This window comes from Schistocerca cancellata, chromosome 1 (genome assembly GCF_023864275.1).
Source record: "Schistocerca cancellata isolate TAMUIC-IGC-003103 chromosome 1, iqSchCanc2.1, whole genome shotgun sequence".
Classification (NCBI taxonomy): Eukaryota; Metazoa; Arthropoda; class Insecta; order Orthoptera; family Acrididae; genus Schistocerca; species Schistocerca cancellata.
This window is the reverse complement of record NC_064626.1, coordinates 643374637-643399243: the sequence shown is the minus strand read 5'-3', so window position 1 is coordinate 643399243 and position 24607 is coordinate 643374637. Positions and strand designations below refer to the sequence as shown.

At 41.5% G+C, this 24607-nt stretch overlaps 2 protein-coding genes across 2 annotated transcripts in view; one reads left to right on the top strand and one right to left on the bottom strand.

Moving 5' to 3' along the window:
- LOC126183362 (EF-hand domain-containing family member B) overlaps positions 1–8438 on the top strand; it is a 395037-nt gene extending 386599 nt beyond the window's left edge. Inside the window, exons 9-10 of the mRNA XM_049925285.1 lie at positions 2365–2486; positions 8267–8438. Coding sequence (XP_049781242.1) covers positions 2365–2486; positions 8267–8437 — 293 coding nt within the window. The 3' untranslated portion in view covers position 8438. The remainder of the gene's footprint in view (positions 1–2364; positions 2487–8266) is intronic.
- The window catches only part of LOC126183356 (pre-mRNA-splicing factor CWC22 homolog), a 135218-nt gene continuing 119041 nt past the window's right edge, over positions 8431–24607 (bottom strand). The window contains exon 10 of the mRNA XM_049925272.1: positions 8431–8789. Coding sequence (XP_049781229.1) covers positions 8662–8789 — 128 coding nt within the window. The 3' untranslated portion in view covers positions 8431–8661. The remainder of the gene's footprint in view (positions 8790–24607) is intronic.

Here is a 24607-nt window from a genome sequence, read left to right as displayed (position 1 = left end):
ACAACATTATCTGAAAGCTTCCCAGTGTGAATCCAGACACTGTAGCAATTATAAATGATTTTTCTGGTAGCAGCGATTCACATGTGCAGGCTTCCAATTGATGATCTACGAGGGCAGTTCAATAAGTAATGCAACACATTTTTTTTTCTCGGCCAATTTTGGTTGAAAAAACCGGAAATTTCTTGTGGAATATTTTCAAACATTCCTGCTTCGTCTCGTATAGTTTCATTGACTTCCGACAGGTGGCAGCGCTGTACGGAGCTGTTAAAATGGCGTCTGTAACGGATGTGCGTTGCAAACAACGGGCAGTGATCGAGTTTCTTTTGGCGGAAAACCAGGGCATCTCAGATATTCATAGGCGCTTGCAGAATGTCTACGGTGATCTGGCAGTGGACAAAAGTACGGTGAGTCGTTGGGCAAAGCGTGTGTCATCATCGCCGCAAGGTCAAGCAAGACTGTCTGATCTCCCGCGTGCGGGCCGGCCGTGCACAGCTGTGACTCCTGCAATGGCGGAGCGTGCGAACACACTCGTTCGAGATGATCGACGGATCACCATCAAACAACTCAGTGCTCAACTTGACATCTCTGTTGGTAGAGCTGTCACAATTGTTCACCAGTTGGGATATTCAAAGGTTTGTTCCCGCTGGGTCCCTCGTTGTTTAACCGAACACCATAAAGAGCAAAGGAGAACCATCTGTGCGGAATTGCTTGCTCATCATGTGGCTGAGGGTGACAATTTCTTGTCAAAGATTGTTACAGGCGATGAAACATGGGTTCATCACTTCGAACCTGAAACAAAACGGCAATCAATGGAGTGGCGCCACACCCACTCCCCTACCAAGAAAAAGTTTAAAGCCATACCCTCAGCCGGTAAAGTCATGGTTACAGTCTTCTGGGACGCTGAAGGGGTCGATGTCCTTCCCCATGGTCAAACGATCAACTCTGAAGTGTATTGTGCTACTCTTCAGAAATTGAAGAAATGACTTCAGCGTGTTCGTAGGCACAAAAATCTGAACGAACTTCTCCTTCTTCATGACAACGCAAGACCTCACACAAGTCTTCGCACCCAAGAGGAGCTCACAAAACTTCAGTGGACCGTTCTTCCTCATGCACCGTACAGCCCCGATCTCGCACCGTCGGATTTCCATATGTTTGGCCCAATGAAGGACGCAATCCGTGGGAGGCACTATGCGGATGATGAAGAAGTTATTGATGCAGTACGACGTTGGCTCCGACATCGACCAGTGGAATGGTACCGTGCAGGCATACAGGCCCTCATTTCAAAGTGGCGTAAGGCCGTAGCATTGAATGGAGATTACGTTGAAAAATAGTGTTATGTAGCTAAAAGATTGGGGAATAACCTGGTGTATTTCAATGCTGAATAAAACAACCCCTGTTTCAGAAAAAAAATGTGTTGCATTACTTATTGAACTGCCCTCATAAGCAGGAACTACTGGTATCAACCGATTTGAACTCAGTTTAAGAAAACATGAGCTAGAGTCAGTGATACAGGGGGTCATTTAGAGATGGGCCAACACATTCGGAATGGAAAAGACGGGATTAGGAAATCAGCTTTGGCAGGAAGGGACCATCCCAGTGTTAACCTTAAGTAAATTAAGAAAGTCATGAAAAATCTAAATCTAGCTTATCACTTATCCCATAGCATGGAGTATATAATACAGATTACTGAGGAGGTAGAGACGCTACAAAAATGGGAAAGAAAATTGACCATGTACATTTCAAATGAATGAACACCCTGGCATTCTCCTTAATCAGTTTAGAGAAATCATTGACAACATTAACCTGGATAGCCAGAGGATTTCAATTTGCTCCTCATATTGTGGGTCCAATGACTTAACTGCTGTAGCAACTCGCTTAGTCTGATTTGGAAAGTAACACAGAAATGTAAAATTGTTTCAAACTAATTGAAAACCTGGTGTTTAAAACAGAATCAGCACCTACTGGCACTCATGGTCGAAAACAGGTAACCTTCCAATTATTAGCACAGCATTGATAGGATACAAATTCTGACACTTGGCATAAGGGGTTAATTCCTGCACAGTTGAACAAAATATAATCCAATTAGCTGATGAGTTAGAGAAATTATAACAAATGAAGATTTATCACAGTGCATTCTTTCATCAAAGATGTATCACCAATGTACATTTACTTGTATTTTTCCCTTCTCTCTTGTTACTTCCTCTATCTCTAACGCAGTGTTTCACTTTTAACCTCAATTAAAATTAAAATTACACTGTATTCTATGACAAAAAGTTAGAGCATCATCTAATTCTTTTGTCAATTGTTTTGAAAATTCATTAAATTAGTTACATATTTTGTTTTCATGGCCCTTCCCATCACTAGGGCAAGAGCCTGAAAAGTGTGAGACAGACCTTGGAGATCAATGTAGTGGATCAACTGTCAGATCTCTCATCTCTCCATCAATATACATACTGCATGGTTTAAACTGTGGAGATATGCTGAAGGTGTGTAAAACTTACTTATTTCAAAATACTAGAAAATTCTTAAGAGAGCTAGATGAGTACTTCTTTCTTTTTTCTTTTTCAACTGCAAGTGATATAATAATAGAAATGAACTATAATTTTGAAACAGAATTTTCTAATTATTCAGATAATATTGCATTCACAATTTTTTCTTTTTAATTTTGTGGTACATCATGACTTTTTTGTGGTTAAATTTCTCAACAACATTTTTGTCTCATGAGATTCATTTAAAATCCATTTTATTTGTTTCAGAGTGTGTTGCATTTTGCTGACATTTGCAGTGGTGTTGCCACATGTAATTCACTGATGATATTTTGACATAACTGCATTGCCAATTGCAATTTATTACTGTTCCCTAAAGACATTTACCTCCAAACAGTGATGTGTAATCTAAATCACACATTTTTATACACTGATTACAGTTCAAGTCACTACAATTACAGCCCAAATTGCAGTTATGCATTTGCTATGACTAGTTCAGGGGAACACTTTAAGTCACTGTTGTTCAGAGTCCAAACTAACAGAATTCTGGACAGCAGCACTTGTAAACTGATATTTTCCCGAAGTGAGATGCCTTTCACTAATTAAGGCTGTCACTGCAAAGTACTTTAAGCATGAAAATTAATTCCATTACAACTGAAACTCCAGGTAAATACTAGTCTTATATGTGTGTTAAAATACTGTTTTACAATTAGTAATGTTGCAGTGACATACAGGGCTCACTACAGCTTCACTATATGTTGTGTGGCTACCCAATACCAAAAATTTCACATTTCCACAAATTTTTCTTGGAGACCATCAGAGAAACATCTGTCTTTATCTTGTTAAAAGATGAGTAATAGTAACTGTTTCTGTAGAGTGAATGGCAGAAAACATAACATAATGTGTGTGTGTGTGTGTGTGTGTGTGTGTGTGTGTGTGTGTGTGCGTGTGTGTGTGTGTGTGGATGAGCATCCAGACAACGGAAGAGAGTAATATTGACAGCAACATTCAGTACACTTCTGATTTTGAGCCCCCCCCCCCCCCCCCCCCCACACACACACACACTCTTTCTGATCAAAATGTATCTGGACACCACTCAGTGGACTTTAGCACAGGGTGTTGAACTCTGCTGACAAAATTTTCAGTGAAGTATCTGAATGTCTGTGGAGAAATGGCAGCCCATTCTTCCCCATGATATGAAACCAGAGAAGGTAATGACGTTTGCATATGCATCTTCTGGGTCAACAATAGAAGGGTCCTGAATGTTACTGTCAATATTTACTCATTTTCCTTTGTCTGGACACTCATCCACTTGGTGACAGCAATGCTATTTTTTGTGACACTACATCTAGAACAGCCACTTACTAACTCTTTATACAGTGACAAAGATTTTTTATAATGTCTTTCTGCTCAAGTATATGCCTTTCATACCGGAAGCCAAGTCCAAAAAATTTTGTTTCTTCATTATTTAATTGTTTGGTATTGTTTTACCCACAAGATAAGGATTTTATAATTATTCACTCCACAAAAATGGTTCAGATGGCTCTGAGCACTATGGGACTTAACATCTGTGATGATCAGTCCCCTAGAACTTAGAACTACTTAAACCTAACTAACCTAAGGACATCACACACATCCATGCCCGAGGCAGGATTCGAACTGCGACTGTAGCGGTCAAGCGGTTCCAGACTGAAGCGCCTAGAACCGCACGGCCACACCAGCCGGCTATTCAGTCCACAGAATTTCAGTGAATCAGTCCTGTTTACTATGTTTCGGTTTCTTCATCAGTGTTATTCCCATTAATTTCTAATAGGCATCACCTTTTAAATTACCCACCAAAACCGAGTGTGAATCATAATGGAACAGTGCTAACTTCTTAGGTAGTCTCTTAATGCACGTATTAGTCTGACAAAATATGCATTCCAATACACATTTAATTCTGTATAGTAGTATAAAATATTCTACAACTGATTTGAAAATTCTTTCTTAGGTATCAAGTGTCCTACTGAAAAGTTGATCACCCTCATTCTGGTCCCTATACCAAATAATCAAACCAGTATCTTAAAAAGTGGAAATGATTTACATTTTCTCAGTATCATTTCATCTATAAATCACTTCCTTAAAGAAATGGAAATGAGTCACATTCTGAATATCATTTCCTGTATCATTACACCACCATGTTGTTGTTGTTGTTGTTGTGGTCTTCAGTCCTGAGACTGGTTTGATGCAGCTCTCCATGCTACTCTATCCTGTGCAAGCTGCTTCATCTCCCAGTACCTACTGCAACCTACATCCTTCTGAATCTGTTTAGTGTATTCAACTCTTGGTCTCCCTCTACGATTTTTACTCTCCACGCTGCCCTCCAATACTAAACTGGTGATCCCTTGATGCCTCAGCACACTTCCTATCAACCGATCCCTTCTTCTAGTCAAGTTGTGCCATAAACTCCTCCCCAATCCTATTCAATACCTCCTCATTAATTATGTGATCTACCAATCTAATCTTCAGCATTCTTCTGTAGCGCCACATTTTGAAAGCTTCTATTCTCTTCTTCTCCAAACTATTTATCGTCCATGTTTCACTTCCATACATGGCTACACTCCATACAAATACTTTCAGAAACAACTTCCTGACACTTAAATCTATACTCGATGTTAACAAATTTCTCTTCTTCAGAAACGCTTTCCTTGCCATTGCCAGTCTACATTTTATATCCTCTCTACTTCGACCATCATCAGTTATTTTACTCCCCAAATAGCAAAACTCCTTTACTACTTTAAGTGTCTCATTTCATATTCTAATTCCCTCAGCATCACCCGATTTAATTCGACTACATTCCATTATCCTCGTTTTGCTTTTGTTTATGTTCATCTTATATCCTCCTTTCAAGACACTGTCCATTCCGTACAACTGCTCTTCCAAGTCCTTTGCTGTCTCTGACAGAGTTACAATGTCATCGGCGAACCTCAAAGTTTTTATTTCTTCTCCATGGATTTTAATTCCTACTCCGAATTTTTCTTTTGTTTTTTTTACTGCTTGCTCCGTATACAGATTGAATAACATTGGGGATAGGCTACAACCCTCTCTCACCTCCTTCCCAACCACTGCTTCCCTTTCATGCCCCTCGACTCTTATAACTGCCATCTGGTTTCTATACAAATTGTAAACAGCCTTTTGCACCCTGTATTTGACCCCTGCCTCCCTCAGAATTTGAATGACAGTATTTAAGTCAACACTGTCAAAAGCTTCCTCTAAGTTTACAAATGCTTGAAACGTGGGTTTGCCTTTCTTTAATCTATCTTCTAAGATAAGTTGCAGGTACAGTACTGCCTCACGTGTTCCAATATTTCTACGGAATCCAAACTGATCTTCACCAAGGTTGGCTTCTACCAGTTTTTCCATTCATCTGTAAAAAATTCGCGGTACTATTTTGCAGCCTTGACTTATTAAACTGATAGCACGGTAATTTTCACATCTGTCAACACCTGCTTTCTTTGGGATTGGAATTATTATATTCTTCTTGAAGTCTGACAGTATTTCGCCTGTCTCACACATCTTGCTCACCAGATGGTAGAGTTTTGTCAGGGCTGTCTCTCCCAAGGCCATCAGTAGTTCTAATGGAATGTTTTCTACTCCCGGGGCCTTGTTTCGACTCAGGTCTTTCAGTGCTCTGTCAAACTCTTCACACAGTTATCGTATCTCCCATTTCATCTTCATCTACATCCTCTTCCATTTCCATAATATTGTCCTCAAGAACATCGCCCTTGTATAAACCCTCTATATATTCCTTCCACCTCTCTGCTTTCCCTTCTTTGCTTAGAACTGGGTTTCCATCTGAGCTCTTGATATTCATACAACTGGTTCTCTTTTGTCCAACGGTCTCATTAATTTTCCTATGGGCAGTAGGCAATCCATATTCACCTACTATGTTTCCTTCTCTCCCTTTTTCTACTATCGAATTCTAGTCACCCATGACTATTAAATTTTCGTCTCCCTTCACTATCTGAATAATTTCTTTTATCTCATCATACATTTCATCAATTTCTTCGTCGTCTGCAGAGCTAGTTGGCATATAAACTTGTACTACTGTAGTAGGCGTAGGCTTCGTGTCTATCTTGGCCACAATAATGCGTTCACTATGCTGTTTGTAGTAGCTTACCCGCACTCCTATTTTTTTTATTCATTATTTAATCTACTCCTGCATTGCCCCCATTTCATTTTGTATTTATAACCCTGTCTTCACCTGACCAAAAGTCTTGTACCTCCTGCCACTGAACTTCACTAATTCAGACTATATCTAACTTTAACCTATCCATTTCCCTTTTTAAATTTTCTAACCTACCTGTTCGATTAAGGGATCTGACATTCCATGCTCCAATCCATAGAACTCGAGTTTTCTTTCTCCTGATAACGACGTCCTCTTGAGTAGTCCCTGCCCGGCGATCCGAAGGGGGGACTATTTTACCTCCAGAATATTTTACCCAATACGACGCCATCATCATTTAACTACACAGTAAAGCTGCATGCCCTCTGGAAAAATTATAGCTGTAGTTTCCCCTTGTTTTCAGCTGTTCACAGTATCCACACAGCAAGGCCTTTTTGGTTAGTGTTACAAGGCCAGATCAGTCAATCATCCAGACTGTTGACCCTGCAATTACTGAAAAGGCTGCTGCCCCTCTTCAGGAACCACACATTTGTCTGGCCTCTCTACAGATACCCCTCCATTGTGGTTGCACCCACGGTATGGCTATCTGTATCACTGAGGCACGCAAGCCTCCCCATTAATGGCAAGGTCCATGATTCATTGGGGGGGGGGGGGGGGGGGGAGTTACCATAAGTAACACAAAGGAAATGCAACCACTCATCTATAATGGACTGATGTTCAGAACATAGAAAAACATAAAAACAAACAGTATTCACACTAGCTTTCAAGCTCTTGCTCTTTTTCTAGTGAAAGCACATACCGTCATACACACAACTTCACAGACACCCAAATGTATGTATGAACACTCCTGCGCTGAGGCTGATCATCAATTATTGACAACAGTTGCCTGGGCTGATGGAGCTGGGGATAGGGTAGAGAAGGATGTACGAAGCAAGGAGAGTTAGAGGGCAGAGCAAGGCAGGTCTTCAACAGATGACAATGACTCAGTGGCTGCTCAACAAGGTGAAAGGATTTCAGAGAGTAAGGCATATGTTTGAAATTCCTTTTGTCTCACTGTGCAGCTCCTGCATCATCTCTCAAAAGACTTGCCTCAGTCTATCCCACTACTCCTCCTTGCTTCAAGTGTCCTTCTCTATCCCCTCCCCACCTTATCACTCCAGGAAAACTGCTTTCAATAATGAATAATCAATCTCTCTCCAACTGTGAGAACATATGTTTAGCTGTCTTTTTGGGTGTGGTTGTGTGTACCTTTATTAGAAAAGAGCAAGAGGTTGAAAGGTATTGTAAATATTGTTTGCCATTGTGTGTTTCTATGCTCTTACGCATCAGTCCACCATAGGTGAGTAGTTGCCTTTCCCTTATTTTACGCTCAGTTTCACACAGGAATTTTCATTACTGTTTTGCTACCTACCATAAGATAAACAAAAAGTTTTACAGTGTTATTTCCATGAGCCTAAGGTTTCTTGGCTTACCTGTAAGTGTGTGTGTGTGTGTGTGTGTGTGTGTGTGTGTGTGTGTGTGTGTCAATTTGAAATTTTCTATCATGCTATATAAGAAAATTTTCATTAAATTCTGATATGAAAGTGATACATACATCTGTTTCCAAAACTTTCAGCCAAGATGCAAGCAAGAAATTTATGAAATGTTCCAGAAAACCGGAACAGCACTGGATGAGGAAAAATTTGATGTATTATGGACAGAAGCATGCAAAATAGATAAAAATGAGAAAGTGTGTGTAGAAACATTCAAAAATGTACTTAACTCCAAAACTACAAAGAATTCATAGATTATATTACAACTTTATTCTATTACGAACTTAACATCTTTGTTAATATAATAATAATAAAAGTATAAGTGTGTTGTGGCAGTAATAATCTTTGCTCCAGTATGTGCACACATTTCACTGATGACTTACATTGAAACAACTCCCTGAATATAAAATTGTAAAACAATTTCATCCACAACAACAAATTTTACACACTTCACAGTATCCACCACTGTTCCAGGCGTTCATCTACTATGTTTCTTCTTTTTTGCAGAAGTTTTTTGTCTCTTTGTACTGTCTGCAGTCTTTTTCCTTTTCTTTTTTTTAGGGTTTTTTGACTTCCTAGGTTCTTCCTCTGAAGATGATGACGAGTCTGGAAAATTAAATTTTAGTAAAATATTGCACCTTCAGACAATAAAATACAGTGAAAGAGAAACTGAGCTAAACCCCTAAATAACAGCTCAGCTAGCAGAATACATCATATCTACATTTACATGGTTACTCCACAAGTCACAACCAAGTGCCTGGCAGAGCGTTCATCAAACCATCCTCAAGCTGTTTTCCCACTACTCCACTCTCAAACCGTGCACAGGAGAAATGAACACTTAAATCTTTTTATGCAAGCTCTGATTTCTCTTATTTTATTATGACAATCATTTCTCCCTATGCACGTGGACGCCAACAAAATATATCTACATCTACATCTATGTGATTAGTCTGTTATTAACAATTAAGTGCCTGGCAGAGGGTTCAAAGAACCACCTGCAAGCTGTCTCTCTACCGTTCCACTCTCGAACAGCGCATGAGAAAAACAAGCACTTAAAATTTTTCTGTGCGAGCCCTGATTTCTCTTATTTTATCGTGATGATCATTTCTCCTGAACTAAGTGGGTGCCGATAGAATGTTTTCGCAATCGTAGGAGAAAACTGGTAATTCAAACTTCATGAGAAGATCCCATCACAACGAAAAATGCTTTTGTTTTAATGATTGCCACTTCAATTCACGTATCATGTCTGTGGCATTATATCCTCTATTTTGTGATAATACAAAACAAGCCGCCCTCCTTTGAACTTTTCCGATATCATCCGTCAGTCCCACTTAATACAGATCCTACACTGCACAGCAATACTCCAGAATAGGGTGGACATGTGTAGTGCAAGCAGTCTCTTTATTAGATCTGTTGGACCTTCTACGTGTTCTGCCAATGAATCACAGTTTTTGGTTTGCTCTACCCACATTATCTATGAGATCGTTCCAATTTAGGTTATTTGTAATTGTAATCCCTTAGTATATAGTTGAATTTACAGCCTTCAGATTTGCGTGACTTATCACTTAATCGAAATTTAGTGGATTTCTTTTAGTACTCATGTGAATAACTTCACACTTTTCTTTATTCAGGGTCAATTGCCACTTTTCATGCCATACAGATATCTTATCTAAATCATTTTGCAATTCATTTTGGTCATCTGATGACTTTACGAGACAGTAAATGACAGCATCATCTGCAAACACACTAAGAGGGTTAGAGGGTTACTGAGATTGTCTCCTATGTCGTTTAAATGGATCAGGAACAATAGAGGGCCTATAACACTTCCTTCGGGAATGCCAGATATTACTTCTGTTTTACTCTATGACATTCTGTCTATTACTATGAACTGTGACCTCTCTGACAGGAAATCACGAATCCAGTCACACAACTGAGGTGATATTCCATAGGCACACAGTTTGGTTAGAAGACACTTGTGAGGAATGGTGTCGAAAGTCTTCTGAAAATCTAAAAATATGGAGTCATTTTGACATCCTCTGTCGATAGTAATCATTACTTCATGAGTGTAAAGAGCTAGTTGTGTTCTGTAAGAATGATATTTTCTGAATCCGTGCTGACTATGCGTTAGTAAATCGTTTTCTTCGAGGTACTTCATAATGTTCCAATACAGTATATGTTCCAAAACCCTGCAGCAAATCAACATTAGTGATATGGGCCTGTAATTCAGCAGATTACTCCTATTTCCCTTTTCGTGTATAGGTGTGACTTGAGCACCTTTCCAGTCTTTAGGTATGGAACTTTCTGTGAGCAAGCAGTTGTATATAATTGCTAAATATGCAGCAATTGCATCTGCATACTTTGAAAGGAACATCAATGGTATACCATCTGGACCAGAAGCCTTGCCTTTATTAAGTGATTTAAGCTGCTTTGCTACACTGAGGATATCTACTTCTATGTTTCTCATCTTTGCAGTTGTTCTTGATTGGAATTCGGGAATATTTACTTCGTTTTCTTTGGTGAAGGCATTTCGGAAAAACGTGTTTAATAACTGAGTCGAGAGGTTGGTAAAACAATCTCGGAAGCAAGACGGGCAGTTTTTACCATTTTCGCTAGCTGCCCGACACCAGAGAGAATCTCCTTCCATCCAAAGCGACACACATCATTGGTACCGACATGGGCTACCACCTGCAGTTGGATGCACCCAGTACTCTTCATGGCATCTGGAAGCACCCTTTCCACATTCGGAATAACTCCCCCCTGTATGCACACAGAGTGCAAACTGGCTTCCTTCTCGTCCTTGGCAGCCATCTTCCTAAGTGGCCCCATTATGTGCGTAATCTTGGAGCTCCCAACTACCAGCAAACCACCCTCTGTAAAGGCCCAGACCTTGTGGGCCAAGAAGCTTCCTCTGGAACAGGGTAGATGACTGCATCTGGCTCAGAAACTTCATCCACCACAGATAACACCAGAAACCTGTTCGTCAAACGAACTGGGGAGGCCCTACGATCGGCCCCATGGAAAGTCTTTCGCTGCCTGCCAGACTCTGGAATGGTCTCCCACTCGACCACGGGTGAGGGGTCAACCTCAGAGCAGGCAATACCTTGGGCGGCCACAGCAGTGTATCAATCGGGGGACACGTGGGTTGCACCTGACGTCCCTCGCATCCCCATGCCCGACCCCCCACAGTGTGCCCCTTGGCAGCAGCCTCAAGCTGTGTGACGGAAACCAACACTGCCTGGAGCCGTGAGCGAAGAGTCACCAACTCAGCTCGCATCTGTACACAGCAATCACAGTGCCTATCCATTTCTGAACTCGCTCCTGTTTGAAACTCATAAACATATGTAATAAACAGTGTACTAGCCTTATTAGCAGCAGGAACTCGTGGTGCTCTCTCACTGACGGTAAGCTGTTCTACGCAAAACATACGAAAGCCTGTACAATACGAAGGTCGATACAACGGTCGATAGCAACGGTGGTACTGTACACTATGCTGTTTTTAAAATGAAAGGTTGCTCCTAATAAGCGTTCGGAGAAGGAAGTTGGAAATTGAAACTACATGAGAACATCTTGCTGCAGTGAAAAACACCATTGTTTTAATGACTGTTACCCCAATATGCATACTATATCCATGGCACGCTCTCCCCTACTTTGCAATAATACAAAACGAGCTGCCCTTCTCTGAACTTTTTCGATGTCCTCCGTCAGTCTTTATCAGATGCGGATCCTGTATGGTGCAACAATACTCCACAAAAGGACAGGCAATTGTAGTGTATACAGCCTCTTTAGTAAACCTGTTGCATTTTCAAATTGCTTTGCCAATAATTTACAGTTTCAGGTTTGCTTTCCTCACCACATTATCTATGTAATCATTCAAATATAAATTATTCATAACTGTAATACCTCAGTATTTAGTTGAATTCACAGCCTTTAGATTTGTGTGATTTATCATGAATTGAAATTCCATGGACTACTTTTCGTCTCATACAGATATCTTGTCTAAATCGTTTTGTAAATTGGCTTTTACCATCTGGTGACTTTATAAGAATGCAAATGGCAGCATCATCTGTGAACAGTTTAAGAGGGCTGCTCAGATTGTCTCTTAAATACACTGAGTAGCCCAAAAATCTGTTACACCTGCCTAACATCATGTGGAGCCCTCATGAGCACGCAGAAGTGATGCAACATGATGTGGCATAGACTCGACTAATATCTGAAGTAGTGCTGGAGGGAACTGTCACCATGAATCCTGTAGGCCTGTCCATAAATCCGTAGAGTGCAAGGGGGAGGAAATCTCTACTGAACAGCATGTTGCAAGGCATCCCAGATATGCTCAATAATGTACATGTCTGGGGAGTTTGGTGGCCGGTGGAAGTGTTTTAACTCAGAAGAGTGTTCGAGCCACTCTGTAGCAATTCTGGATGTGTGGGGTGTTGGTCGGAATGCACAATGGACACGAATGGATGAAGGTGACCAGACAGGATGCTTACATACGTGTCACCTGTCAGAGTCATATCAGAGGTCCCATATAACTCCAACTGCACATGCCCCACACCATTACAAAGCCTCTACCAGCTTGAACATTCCCCTGCTGACTTGCGGGGTCCATGGATTCATGAGGTTGTATCCATAACTGCATGTCAATCCACTCAATACAATTTGAAATGAGACTCGTCTGACCAGGCAACTTGTTTTCAGTCATTAACAGTCAAACGTCGGTGTTGATGGGCCAATCAAGGTGTAAAGCTTTAGGTCATGCAGTCGTCAAGGGTACACGAGTGGGTAGGCCGTATCGATGATATTTTGTTGAACGGTTCTCATGCTGACACTTATTGATGGCCCAGCATTGAAATCTGCAGCAGTTTGCAGAAGGATTGCGCTTCTGTCGTGTTGAATGATTCTCTTCAGTCATCGTTGGTCCCATTTTTGCTGGATCTTTTTCTGGCCACAACGATGTTTAAGATTTGATGTTTTACTGGATTGCTCAAGGTACACTCACTCATGAAATGGTCACATGGGAAAATTCCCAATTCATCGCTACCTTGGAGATGCTGTGTCCATCACTCAGGCACCCAATTACTTTTAATTGTGACATATCTATTTATTCAAATTTGTAAAATGAAATAGAATTCTTTTTTGTTGGTAAAAAGATATGAGCCCAATCCAAAAGTTAGTTTGTTATGACAAATATACAATAAGCAAAACTATTTGATGTAAATGGTGAATGTTTAAGACAGATAAGATTTTTCTTGGGCTAATTTCACTCACAATCTGACAGAAGTCTACTATGCAAACCAGTCTTCATACTAATACTGAAATAATTTATTTGCTCTTTGGGATGAACACCACTTTCAAGAAGTTGAATCTATACACTAAAATCCTCTCCGGCAACTTACAACTGAATCAGCAGAATTCGTACCACTTTGAATTTAACACTGTAGTCAACCTTCAAAATTAGCAGTGCTGTTGATCAATAGCAGCTTTAGGGCCATAGTTGAAGCACATGTTTCATTTGTTATGCTGCTTTTGAAAAGTTAGCATTAATTTCTCCCATATAAATGTATACTGTGGAGTATTTGTTCAGTTTTAGTTCCGACTACAACTGCTCCAAGTGAATTGCAGTTTAAGTGTGGTGATGTTCTTAAAAAGCCAAGACACATGGTATACATTTCCGTGGTTGGAAGCATGATGAAATTTGCTACCTGCTCACTCTTCCCTTCCTCAAATTCATCCAACCAGTTGGGCAAACTGGTGCCACCGTTCCCCGTCTCACCCTTCCAAGTTCTTCCAATTAAATCTGAGTGCAACCTAAATTGTCAACACTTTATCTTCAAATGTAAGATGACCTCTCAATTAAACTATTACACAACTTACAATGGGTTGGTTGGGTTGTTTGGGAGAAGAGACCAAACGGTGAGGTCATCGGTCTCATCGGATTAGGGGAGGATGGGGAAGGAAGTAGGCCGTGTCCTTTCAAAGGAACCATCCCAGCATGTGCCTGGAGCAATTTAGGGAAACTGCGGAAAACCTAAATCAGGATGGCCGGACGTGGGATTGATCATCGTCCTCCCGAATGCGATACAATGGGTTGACCTCAGGAACAATGGTTTAACATGTGAATTTAAGATGACCTTCATATGACTAATTCGAGAAAATACCTCATATTATAGTAAGATAAATATGATAATTAATGACCACAAAAGTAAAATTAGAGAAATACATATTTATATTGAAGCAAAACAGTATTCTTCCATACACATCACGTAGTCTCTGTCACACACCATGGGTAAGAGATGCAGACACAGATGCAGAAGCAAATTTAGCATATTTCCACTACTTTGTATCGAATTATGATACATGTTCAAACAGACTGTTTCAAAATATCATGCAACAACCTTTAATGTGCTTAGGTGTCAATGTCAGATGGACCTACACACAAATCTTGAAACAGACTGCTTTTGAGTGAGTTTTGGGATTTTAAGATTATTGGTGTCCTTACTAAATGTAGTATTATGAAAAGGATACATTGCTACTTACTACAGGGTGTCCAGAAAAGGGCTCCCTGATTTCAAAATTAAATATCTCGAAAACAAAGATCGATAGAGGAATGCAGTAAACAGTATGTTTATTGTGAAAGCTGTAAGAAGTTTATACAGCAGTTTGAAATAATAGTTACAAAAGCTGCTAACAGATGGCGCTGTACGCTGTACAGCTCATATCAGCCAGCATACATAAGTGAAATAATCGTATGAAAACAATCTTTGCAAACAATCACATCACAATGTTTTCAAAATGTTCACGATTGGCAGTACAGAGGCGGCGCAAACAAAGAATGAAATTCGCCATCACATTTCATAGTGTCTCAACCGAAATGGATTAACATGCCACAGAGATCGCCGATTCAAGCTCATCCAGCGTGGCGGGATGCTTCGGGTACACTATGTCTTTCACTGTGCCCCACAAAAAAAAAGTCACAGGGAGTCAAATGCGGCGAATATGGAGGCCAATCCACGCCTGCACCAGTACATTTGGGATATTCCAATGCAATGACTCGATTCCCGAAATATTCCTCATGAAAGCAAAACATTTGTTCGGTCCAATGTGGTCGGGCTCCATCTTGCATAAACCATTCAGTACCTGGTCGATCCTCTAACGCTTGCTGTGTGGCGACAAATTGTTCGTAACATGCACCAGTGACCGTTTCTCGAATGAAAAAAGGGCCAATAATGCCTCTGCTGCATACTGCAGCCCACACAGTAACTTTAGGAGAATACAGGGGTTTCACTTCACACCAATATGGATTTTCGGAACCCCAAAATTGCCAGTTCTGCTTATTCACGTATCCATTCAGGTGGAAGTGTGCTTCATCTGTAAACCAGATACAGCCAACATCAAATCCTTCACTATCAATCATTGTGAGCAACTGATTAGCAAAGGCAACCCTTTGTTGCACAGCTCGTACAGGTATGGCCTGGTGCATTTGAATTTTGAATGGAAATATGTGTAGGCTCTTTCTCAGTATTTTCTGCATGCTGGAACGCTTCAAACCAGTCTCAGATGCAATTCTACGGATGGATGACATTGAATTTTGCTGAATAATTCCAGAAACTGTGGCGATATTTTCAGGCGTAACTGCGGTTTGCTTGCGGCCAACATGCCCCACTAGATCATCAGTTACGCTGCCTGTTCATTGAAATTTTGCAAAGAGCGTACAAATGGTTTTCGCATTGGGTCCTTTTGGAACATTAAATCATGCTTGAAAACTTCGCCTTGTTGCCGTAGGACTCTCTTCTAACCTGTGGTACTCTAGCACCAGAAAAACGCGTTGTTCAATGGAGTACATGGCTTTTATCTCTTCCTTCGGTACGCTAACCTCCTTTCATGTTTCAACAGTGGAACTGATGGCTCTGGGCTTCGGATCACTATTTATACTAGGCATTATGTATGGCGATTACAGCGCCATCTGTTAGCAGCTTTTATAACTATTATTTCAAACTGCTGTATAAACTTCTTACAGCTTTCACAATAAACATACTATTTACTGCATTCCTCTATCGATCTTTGTTTTCGAGATATTTAATTTTGAAATCAGCGAGTCCTTATCTGGACACCACAAGATGACATGTTGAGTTGCAGACAGGCCCAATGAACAGACTGTTACACACAAGCTTTCAGCCAAAGCCTTTTTCAAGAAAGAAAAAAAAATGCACACAAATTGACATACGCAAGAACACCTCTCATACACTTGACCACTATCTCTGGCGACTCTGGCCAGACTGCAACAGAAACACATCAGACTGGAGCAACAGTCCAGAGCCAGGGCACAGAAGGGCGAGTGATAGCAGTTTACAGGTGGGAGAAGAGGAATCAGAACTGCCTGGCAGAGCATGCACGGACTAGAGGTGGCAGGACAGAGCTGCCAGGCACAGTGTTGGGAGGTTATGGGGGACGGAGGGGTCGAAACAGTGAGTGGAAAGGAGAGGAGCAGAGAAGGAGGAATACCAGTGGGTGCATTGTCAAAGAGCAGTGCACAATGATGGCAGAGAAAAGTGAATTTCGAGGAGGTGACAGGACATATGGAGGAGGAACAGTTAGGTGGAGGGTGTGGATACAGTAGTTACTATAGGTTGAGGCCACGATGATTTTGGGACCAGAGAAGTTGTAAGGATAACTCCCATCTGCAGAGTTCAGAAAAGCTGGTGGTAGAGGAGAGGATCCTGATGGCCCCTGTTGTGAAGCAATCACTGAAATCAAGCACATTATGTACAGCTGCATGTTGTGCTACAGGGTGGTCCACTTTGTCTTGGCCACACAGTTTAGCAGTGGCCATTCATTGTCGTAGACGGCTGGTTGGTAGTCACACCAATATAAATAGCGGAGCAGTGTTTGCAGTAGAGCTGTTTTATAATATGGCTGCTCTCACAGGTGGCTTGACCTCTGATGAGGCAGGATAAGCTCATGACAGGACTGGATAGGAAGTGCTGGGTGAATGGAGTGGACAGGTCTTGCACTTGGACCTTCCACTGGGATATGATTCCTCTGACAAGGTGTTGGGATTGGGAGTGACATAAGGATGGACTAGGGTGTTATGGAGATTGGGTGGGTGACGGAACACCAATTTAGGAGGGGTGGGAAGGGTCTTGGGTAGGAGGTCCCTGATTTTAGGGAATGATGATAGATAATTGAGGCCCTGATGAAGGATGTGGTTCAGCTGTTCCAGTCCAGGGTGGTATTGGGTGATGAAGGGTGCGCTCCTTTGTGGCTGGTTCTTGGAGGCAGTGGGAGGACTGGGGGTGTGCAGGGATATGGCATTGGGAATCTGTTTGTGGACTAGGTAACACAGCTTCTCAATGCTGTGACTGGCAGCCCCGTCCTGCAACCTTTAATCCCTGCATGCTTCACCATACAGAGCCAATTCCTCTTACCCCATCTGTAACCTGATATCCCTCCTCCTTCCCTGCCCCATTCTGGATTGTTGCTACTGTTTGACCCATTTCTGTTGCAGTCTGGCCAAAGTCGCCGGAAATAGCATCATAAATTTGTGTGTGGTGTGCTTGCTTGTATCAATGTGTGTGCTTTTTTTAATTATTATTATGTAGAAGGTTCGTATGTGACAGTCTTTCTGTCGCACCTGTCTGAAACTCGTCATGTCATCTATATGGTGAGTATCAATCTATCCTTTTCATAATATTGATATTCCAACCTGGACTTCCCATGGTGAAATGTAGTCTGAGTTGAAAATGTCAAAACACACAAAATTTCAAAAAGCGTAAACTCAGTTAAAATCACTCTCTCCCTTGCTGACCCACAATCATATTCAAATTAATGTACGTTACTGCATAATCTGGTAAAGCTGATTTGTGGTCAAACACAGAAATCAGTGTCAGACCTATCAGTTACAAAATAAATAAAATGTGAAAAAACATCTGGATGAGTCAGCTACAATGGCTGCACATTAAGAAACACACAATAATTTACGGAGAAAATCAGACACATCATAAAATCTTAAAGGTCGTAACATATTAATTTGTCATCTTCTTAAATAGATGATGAATCCGCAGATAAACTGGCCTCCTTTCTCTTGCCTGAATATAAGCCCAATCAGTTAAACCACAGAAAACAAGAATCAAATTTCTATGCCATTTAAAATTATATATTAGAGGGAAGAATGTCGAGGCGAAGCTGCAACTTATTATCCCTCACTTCCCATCACGCTTCGCCCCAGATAGTTGGTACATTGTAACATTAATTTCCCCGCATTTCTTTGTACCTTAGTACTCATGCTGTGACACCACCTACCCCATCATTTACAAGTAGAGAAATTCCTTTCCGGTGCTCTGGTCAATTTTATCTGGCGGGTAAACCCATTTTACAGGCTGAAGGGTACTGGAGAAAATCTGAAGAGATGAAAAAATTCTAAACATGAATATATCTAATCTGCCCCAATGTCCTTCACATTCGGTACAGTTCTGTATCAAGTATAATAAATTCATACGGTAGATGGATCTCGTCGACATGTTCAGTGAACACCAGATGGCAACAAAGAGACTCGACTCATTAAATCCATTTAATTTCATCAAATTTCATGGCACAGTGTTAGTACTGGGTTTGCATTGAAATTTGTCTCACAGAGCCACTAAGTGTTGCTTTGTGTGGATCTCAAATGCCTTCATTGCATGCATATGACTCATAAAGTCAATTCAATGACAAGTCCATGAAAGTTTAGTATGCCAATTATTCTCAAATGGTTGGGAACCTATAAACCTGAAGTGCCATGAGAAGTTCCTGTCAGATGGTAAGAGACAGCTTCCTACCTTCAGCACAGAAGCTGTGGATGGGGCTGGTGTTGTACGCATAGTAGTTATGTCTCATCCCCTCATGGTGAATAGAGTTAAAGTGAAGCTCCCAGAAGACATGGTCAGAAGTCAATGTCACTTCATACATGTACACATGTCAGCATGTATATAAATGATTAGATTAGCAAATTCTCTGTAACAAGTAGAACTGCCATCAGAGTGCATTAGTGTTATTCATGTTTAGTGTTGTTAGCAGGCTTGGCAGCATTTTTGAAGAGGCAAAATTGGGCCACTGCCATATCCGAATGTTCTATAAATCTGGATATTGCACAGTTCAACTGCCTGGCCACATGGTGATCCACAATGAGGTGCTTTTCAAACTCTGTAAGGTGCTGATAATGCTGTCTCATATGAGTATGTGACATATCTGCTTCCTTCACAGAGGCCTGGTAGCAACTGTTTGAGGATCTGTAACCAAATAACCTCTCTACCTCCCTTCCCCCATTTTGGCAATGTCCCTAGAAACATTAGTGGTGGGGAATACAACAGTACAATTAATAAGTTTAAAATGTGGGTTCCTGAAAAATAAAAGAACAGAGATCACCCTGTGCCAGACTTTCAGCTGTCCCGTTGGTATCCTTAAACAATTTTTGTTTCACTACTGTAATGGAACCATTTTGTTGGTGATGTTTCTGTTTACCTTTTGCCTTTTCTCTTAATTGAAATGAGGAGTTTTTGGTAGTTAGCAAAGGAGTCAGGGGACATTTTGAGTCTCTCAAGCAGACTTTAACACCATATTTTTGGTCACCACTTCCTCAAATGATTCCGTGGGCATGAATAGCCACGGATGATCAGATGTTTTTCATCTCTTTTACCTAAGATTTTTGTTTGTGACTCCATGTTTTCCTTTAACTGTCATGGTTGAGTCATATATTCTGATAAGAAGGTGGGCTGTTCACCGCTGTTACCTACAAACTTATTTGTCTACCTGTGTGAATGAGTGGTTCAAATGGCTCTGAGTACTATGGGACTCAACTGCTGTGGTCATCAGTCCCCTAGAACTTAGAACTACTTAAACCTAACTAACCTAAGGACATCACACACACCCATGCCCGAGGCAGGACTCGAACCTGCGACCGTAGTAGCAGCGCAGCTCCGGACTGGAGCGCCTAGAACCGCACGGCCACCACGGCCGGCGTGAATGAGTGGCTAAGTGGGTAAATGTCATATTAAAAACCTGAATTCCTGTGTTTGATCCTCACTGAGTTCTGTCATTTTTTTACTGTTGCTTATCACTTCTTTCATTTGTGGCAGTTATTTACTAATGTAAAAAAATTTAAGTTGCACTGTGGTTCAGAGTTCACAACTAAGTGTAATACAGCCATGTTAACAATTTGTAACAGGAGATACGTTCTTCAGTGTAAGGACACCTAATCATGTAATCATGCTCCTCTTTATCTGCAGTTTGCTCGACAACATCACACTTCTGTTGGACACCATTCATCCCACTCTCATTGGAGCCTTTTTCCAGCATTTAATAGTAACAGTTATAAAACATCAATAAAATGCAATGCGACAACTTCTTGTCTCCAGAGATAGTGTATTCCAGAAAAAATTTACAAATTCCGGAAAAAATTCAGAAATTCTGGGAACAGTGGGTCACAAGTAGGAAGAACAATTTTGAAGGGGGGCGGCAGCACTTCTTGAAATCGCGTGCGGGTGCACACAAACACACACACACACACACTGTTTATAGACACAAATTCACTTCACTTTTTTTTAACACATCTCCAACATTCAGAACATTTCTCCCACAATTACACTAGTTATATTCAAAAAGCAACCATGCAGCATGTGAGAAAGAAAACAAACTGTACTAGTATCTTCAATAAGCATCATATCCTATTTGTGAAAGATGGTACAAGGTGTGTGTGTGTGTGTGTGTGTGTGTGTGTGTGTGTGTGTGTGTGTGTGTGTGTTTGGGTTAGGGGTGTTCAACATCAAGGTTATAAGTGCTCATATGCAGATCAATAGAAACTAAAGTGACTAAAATGTAGAAAATGCAATACAACTAAATGGCAAACCGAGATAGGACTGCACTCACTCTCTCCCAATCTCACCTATGATCCACAGAATCACATAAGCTCACGACATGGAAAACAATGCCACAAATTCTGAGATGTGTGAAAACTGTCAACTAAAATACAATTAAGGCTAGAGAAAAACTAAAAGAGATTCAGAGCAATATGTGGCTCACTGATCGCTTACCAAAAACTTGTATGAGCTAGCCAGCCGGATAACACATAAAAAAAAAAACCCTAAAATTTCGAGCTGCTGCCCTTTGGTCCAAAAATAAAACAGTCTAGTAAAATGTGGCAAACTGCAATCTGTAAGCCACAAACACAACACATTGGAGGGCCCTCTCACCAGATCAAAAAGCCCTGTGTCATCGAGCTGTGGCCTATGTGAAGATGAGTAAGGTGGTTCTCATCAACCCTGCATGGCCAGAAGGAGGTACACCATGGCCTCATTGTAGAGTTAATGGGACACAGCTTATCAACAGTCACTTCCAGTCTTCCCATAGTCACATGACTATCTATCTCAAAAATGAGGTAAGAGCAAGCAAGGGGACGACACAACGAACTAATTGAGGATGTGAAATGACTCCTTGACTGCTATATTCACTATATCTGCTGGGTACAGTCATTGTAGAGAGTGACTCAGGGAATCAAAACAGACACGGAATTCAGTACTCTAACCACACTGCTATTTGGGGAGCAAAATAACTGATGATGGTCGAAGTAGAGAGGGTATAAAATGTAGACTGGCAATGGCAAGGAAAGCGTTTCTGAAGAAGAAAAATTTGTTAACATCGACTACAGATTTAAATGTCAAAAAGTCGTTTCTGAAAGTATCTGTATGGAGCACAGCCATGTATGGAAGTGAAACGTGGATGATAAATAGCTTAGACAAGAAGAGAATAGAAGCTTTCAAAATGTGGTGCTACAGAAAAATGCTGAAGATAGATCATATAACTAATGAGGAGGTATTGAATAGAATTGGGGAGAAGAGGAGCTCGTGGCACAATTTGACTAGAAGAAGGGATCGGTTGGTAGGACATGTTCTGAGACATCGAGGGATCACCAATTTAGTATTGGAGGGCCATGTGGAGGGTAAAAGTCGTAGAGGGAGACCAAGAGATGAATACACTAAGCAGATTCAGAAGGATGTAGGTTGCAATAGGTACTGGGAGATGAAGAAGCTTGCACAGGATGGAGTAGTATGGAGAGATGGAGTAGCATGGAGAGCTGCATCAAACCAGTCTCAGGACTGAATACCACAACAACAACAACCACCACATCTCATCTGCTCCAGTGCCTGCAGAATTGCGTATAATTCTGTGTTGAAAACATTAAAGCTTTGAGGCAGTCAGATCTTGAGAATACAATTGGGGAAAACAAGAAAGCAACCAATGGAGCCCCCTGTTTCGACCCATCCATAAATAAGATACAGAGCTGTGGTATTCAGTTAAAATATCATAAAACAATGTATAAAACATATGCAGGAGTGCAATCTCTCCTGTACTGCACTAAATCTAAAATCACTCTGGGCCTCTGTGGTGTTGGTGTTGTGATTGCTCCACAAAAAACGACTCCAGAACATGCTGCATGTAGATCCCAAACAGCTTTGTTGCTTCTGGAGGATTGGAGAAAAGGCTTTCCTGAGATGGATGAGCAACAGTATGGTGTGCAGGTGAATTGGAGCAGTGAGGAACTTACATACCTGATGCACCATGAGGAGCTGCCGCCAGCTGGGGAGTGATGGTTCCTCAGGCTCAGAAAACAGACTGGGTGGGGCTGGTCCTGTAAGCACCGGTGGGCAACCTAATTCCGTCATGGTAGATAGCGTCAATAATCAGCAGATAAAAGGGCCTAGCTGATCTATTTACTGTGCACTCATAGTCTAGCCGCTACCACATGAAAGGCCGATAAAACTTCCCTGTCTGCTCCTCATGACCTAAGACCACACACTTTAAGACATTCAGGGCCTTCTGTGCTCTGGCTTTCATGTCTCTCACTGTCTGGAGACACCCCTGTTTCAGCAGTGCTGTTACTGGGAAACAACTGTGTTTACCAAAAGTCCTCCTGATGGCCTCCCGTATTTTTGTAGAACATGTGGAATGGTTGATGAAGTCCAGGAATGCTTGCTATGACCTTTTCTTCCTCTTGTTAATTACGCATCGAGCCTTGGCTTTTGTGACTCAAAAGGCTGTGAGGTTGTCTTGCTGTTGGGAGATATTTAAACTGTCAGAGAGCCGCATGCTTGTCCCATCTTGTTGAGCAGCACTCATCGGTCTACCCAGGTGAGCTGAGGACTTTGGATAGATAAGTCAGCGGCATGATGGATCACTTGTGTGATGTGGTCCACCCTTTTCTGGACACTCTCGTAATATTCAAACACAGCCAGGTGACTGAGTAGGATCCAGTTAGCCCGCCTGACCATCCAAAGGTCATCAGTTGCTTCCCACTGAGTTGAGTCTGTAGGATCTGGAGAGCAGAAAGAGAAGTTGATGGCTGTGGACGACGCTTTAGCAGCTGAGAAATGAGTGGTACCACCTGTGTAACTGACTGCACAGTTCCTGATATATTACGAAGTTCTCTAAGACTTGACTGCTAGGGCAAGTATAGTTCAAGCCCCAATATACATTATGGGCATTGAAATAACACAGTAGAAGAAATGATTAGGGGAGCTGTTCTTTAAGATCTACGAGAGCCTCACTGTCTATCACAACCTGCAGAGGTAAGTACAACGAGCAGATAATGATGATCTGACCCACATGAACTGCAATGGCTATGGCTTGTAGGTCAGTAACCAAGGAGAGAGCAGAGGAGTGGTGCATGTCATTGACAAACACAGCAACCCCTCCCTTGGCCTGTTCCCCAGTCAGATCATCCTTTCGATGGAAGCTACAGCCTCATAGTACAGGGACAACAGACACTTTAAAATATGTTTCCTTCAAACACACACCCAAGGGACATTCCTGTGCTAGAGGTTCAGTCCTCCATACGTGTCCTGAACGCACTTATGTTACACTGCAGTATGGGAGCCATTTATCATGGGGATGCACTTTCACCCTGTCTTTCCACCAAGGAGGGGGCCCGTAATGGATCGAGGCTTGGTGTTCGGAAGAGACGAGCTGCTGATTCTTTGCCTTTGATTTTTTGCCCTGGGAAGGCTTTGGAGCCACAACCATGGCTATGGTTAATGGCAGCACTGGACAGCGGACCAGACTGAGCTGATGATGATGATGTTTGGATTGTGTGGCGCTCAACTGCGTGGTTATCAGCGCCGGACCAGACTGAGCTGTCAAAGGGGCAGGAAACCCCAGAACAGCAGCAACCACAGATTTTTCTGATGTTCTGAGAGGAGGTATAGGCATGGGTATTAGTGCTGACAGTAGCAATCTCCATTTGTGTAGCAGCATCAATTTCTGGACTGGCTGTTTTATAACAGAAGCAAACGAGGCAGTGAATGTGAGTGGCTGCATGGCCTTGCAGATCTTCCTGGCTTCACTATATGGGATGTACTTTGTCGTTTTTATCCCTTGGATCTTCCTTTCTTTAAGGAAGA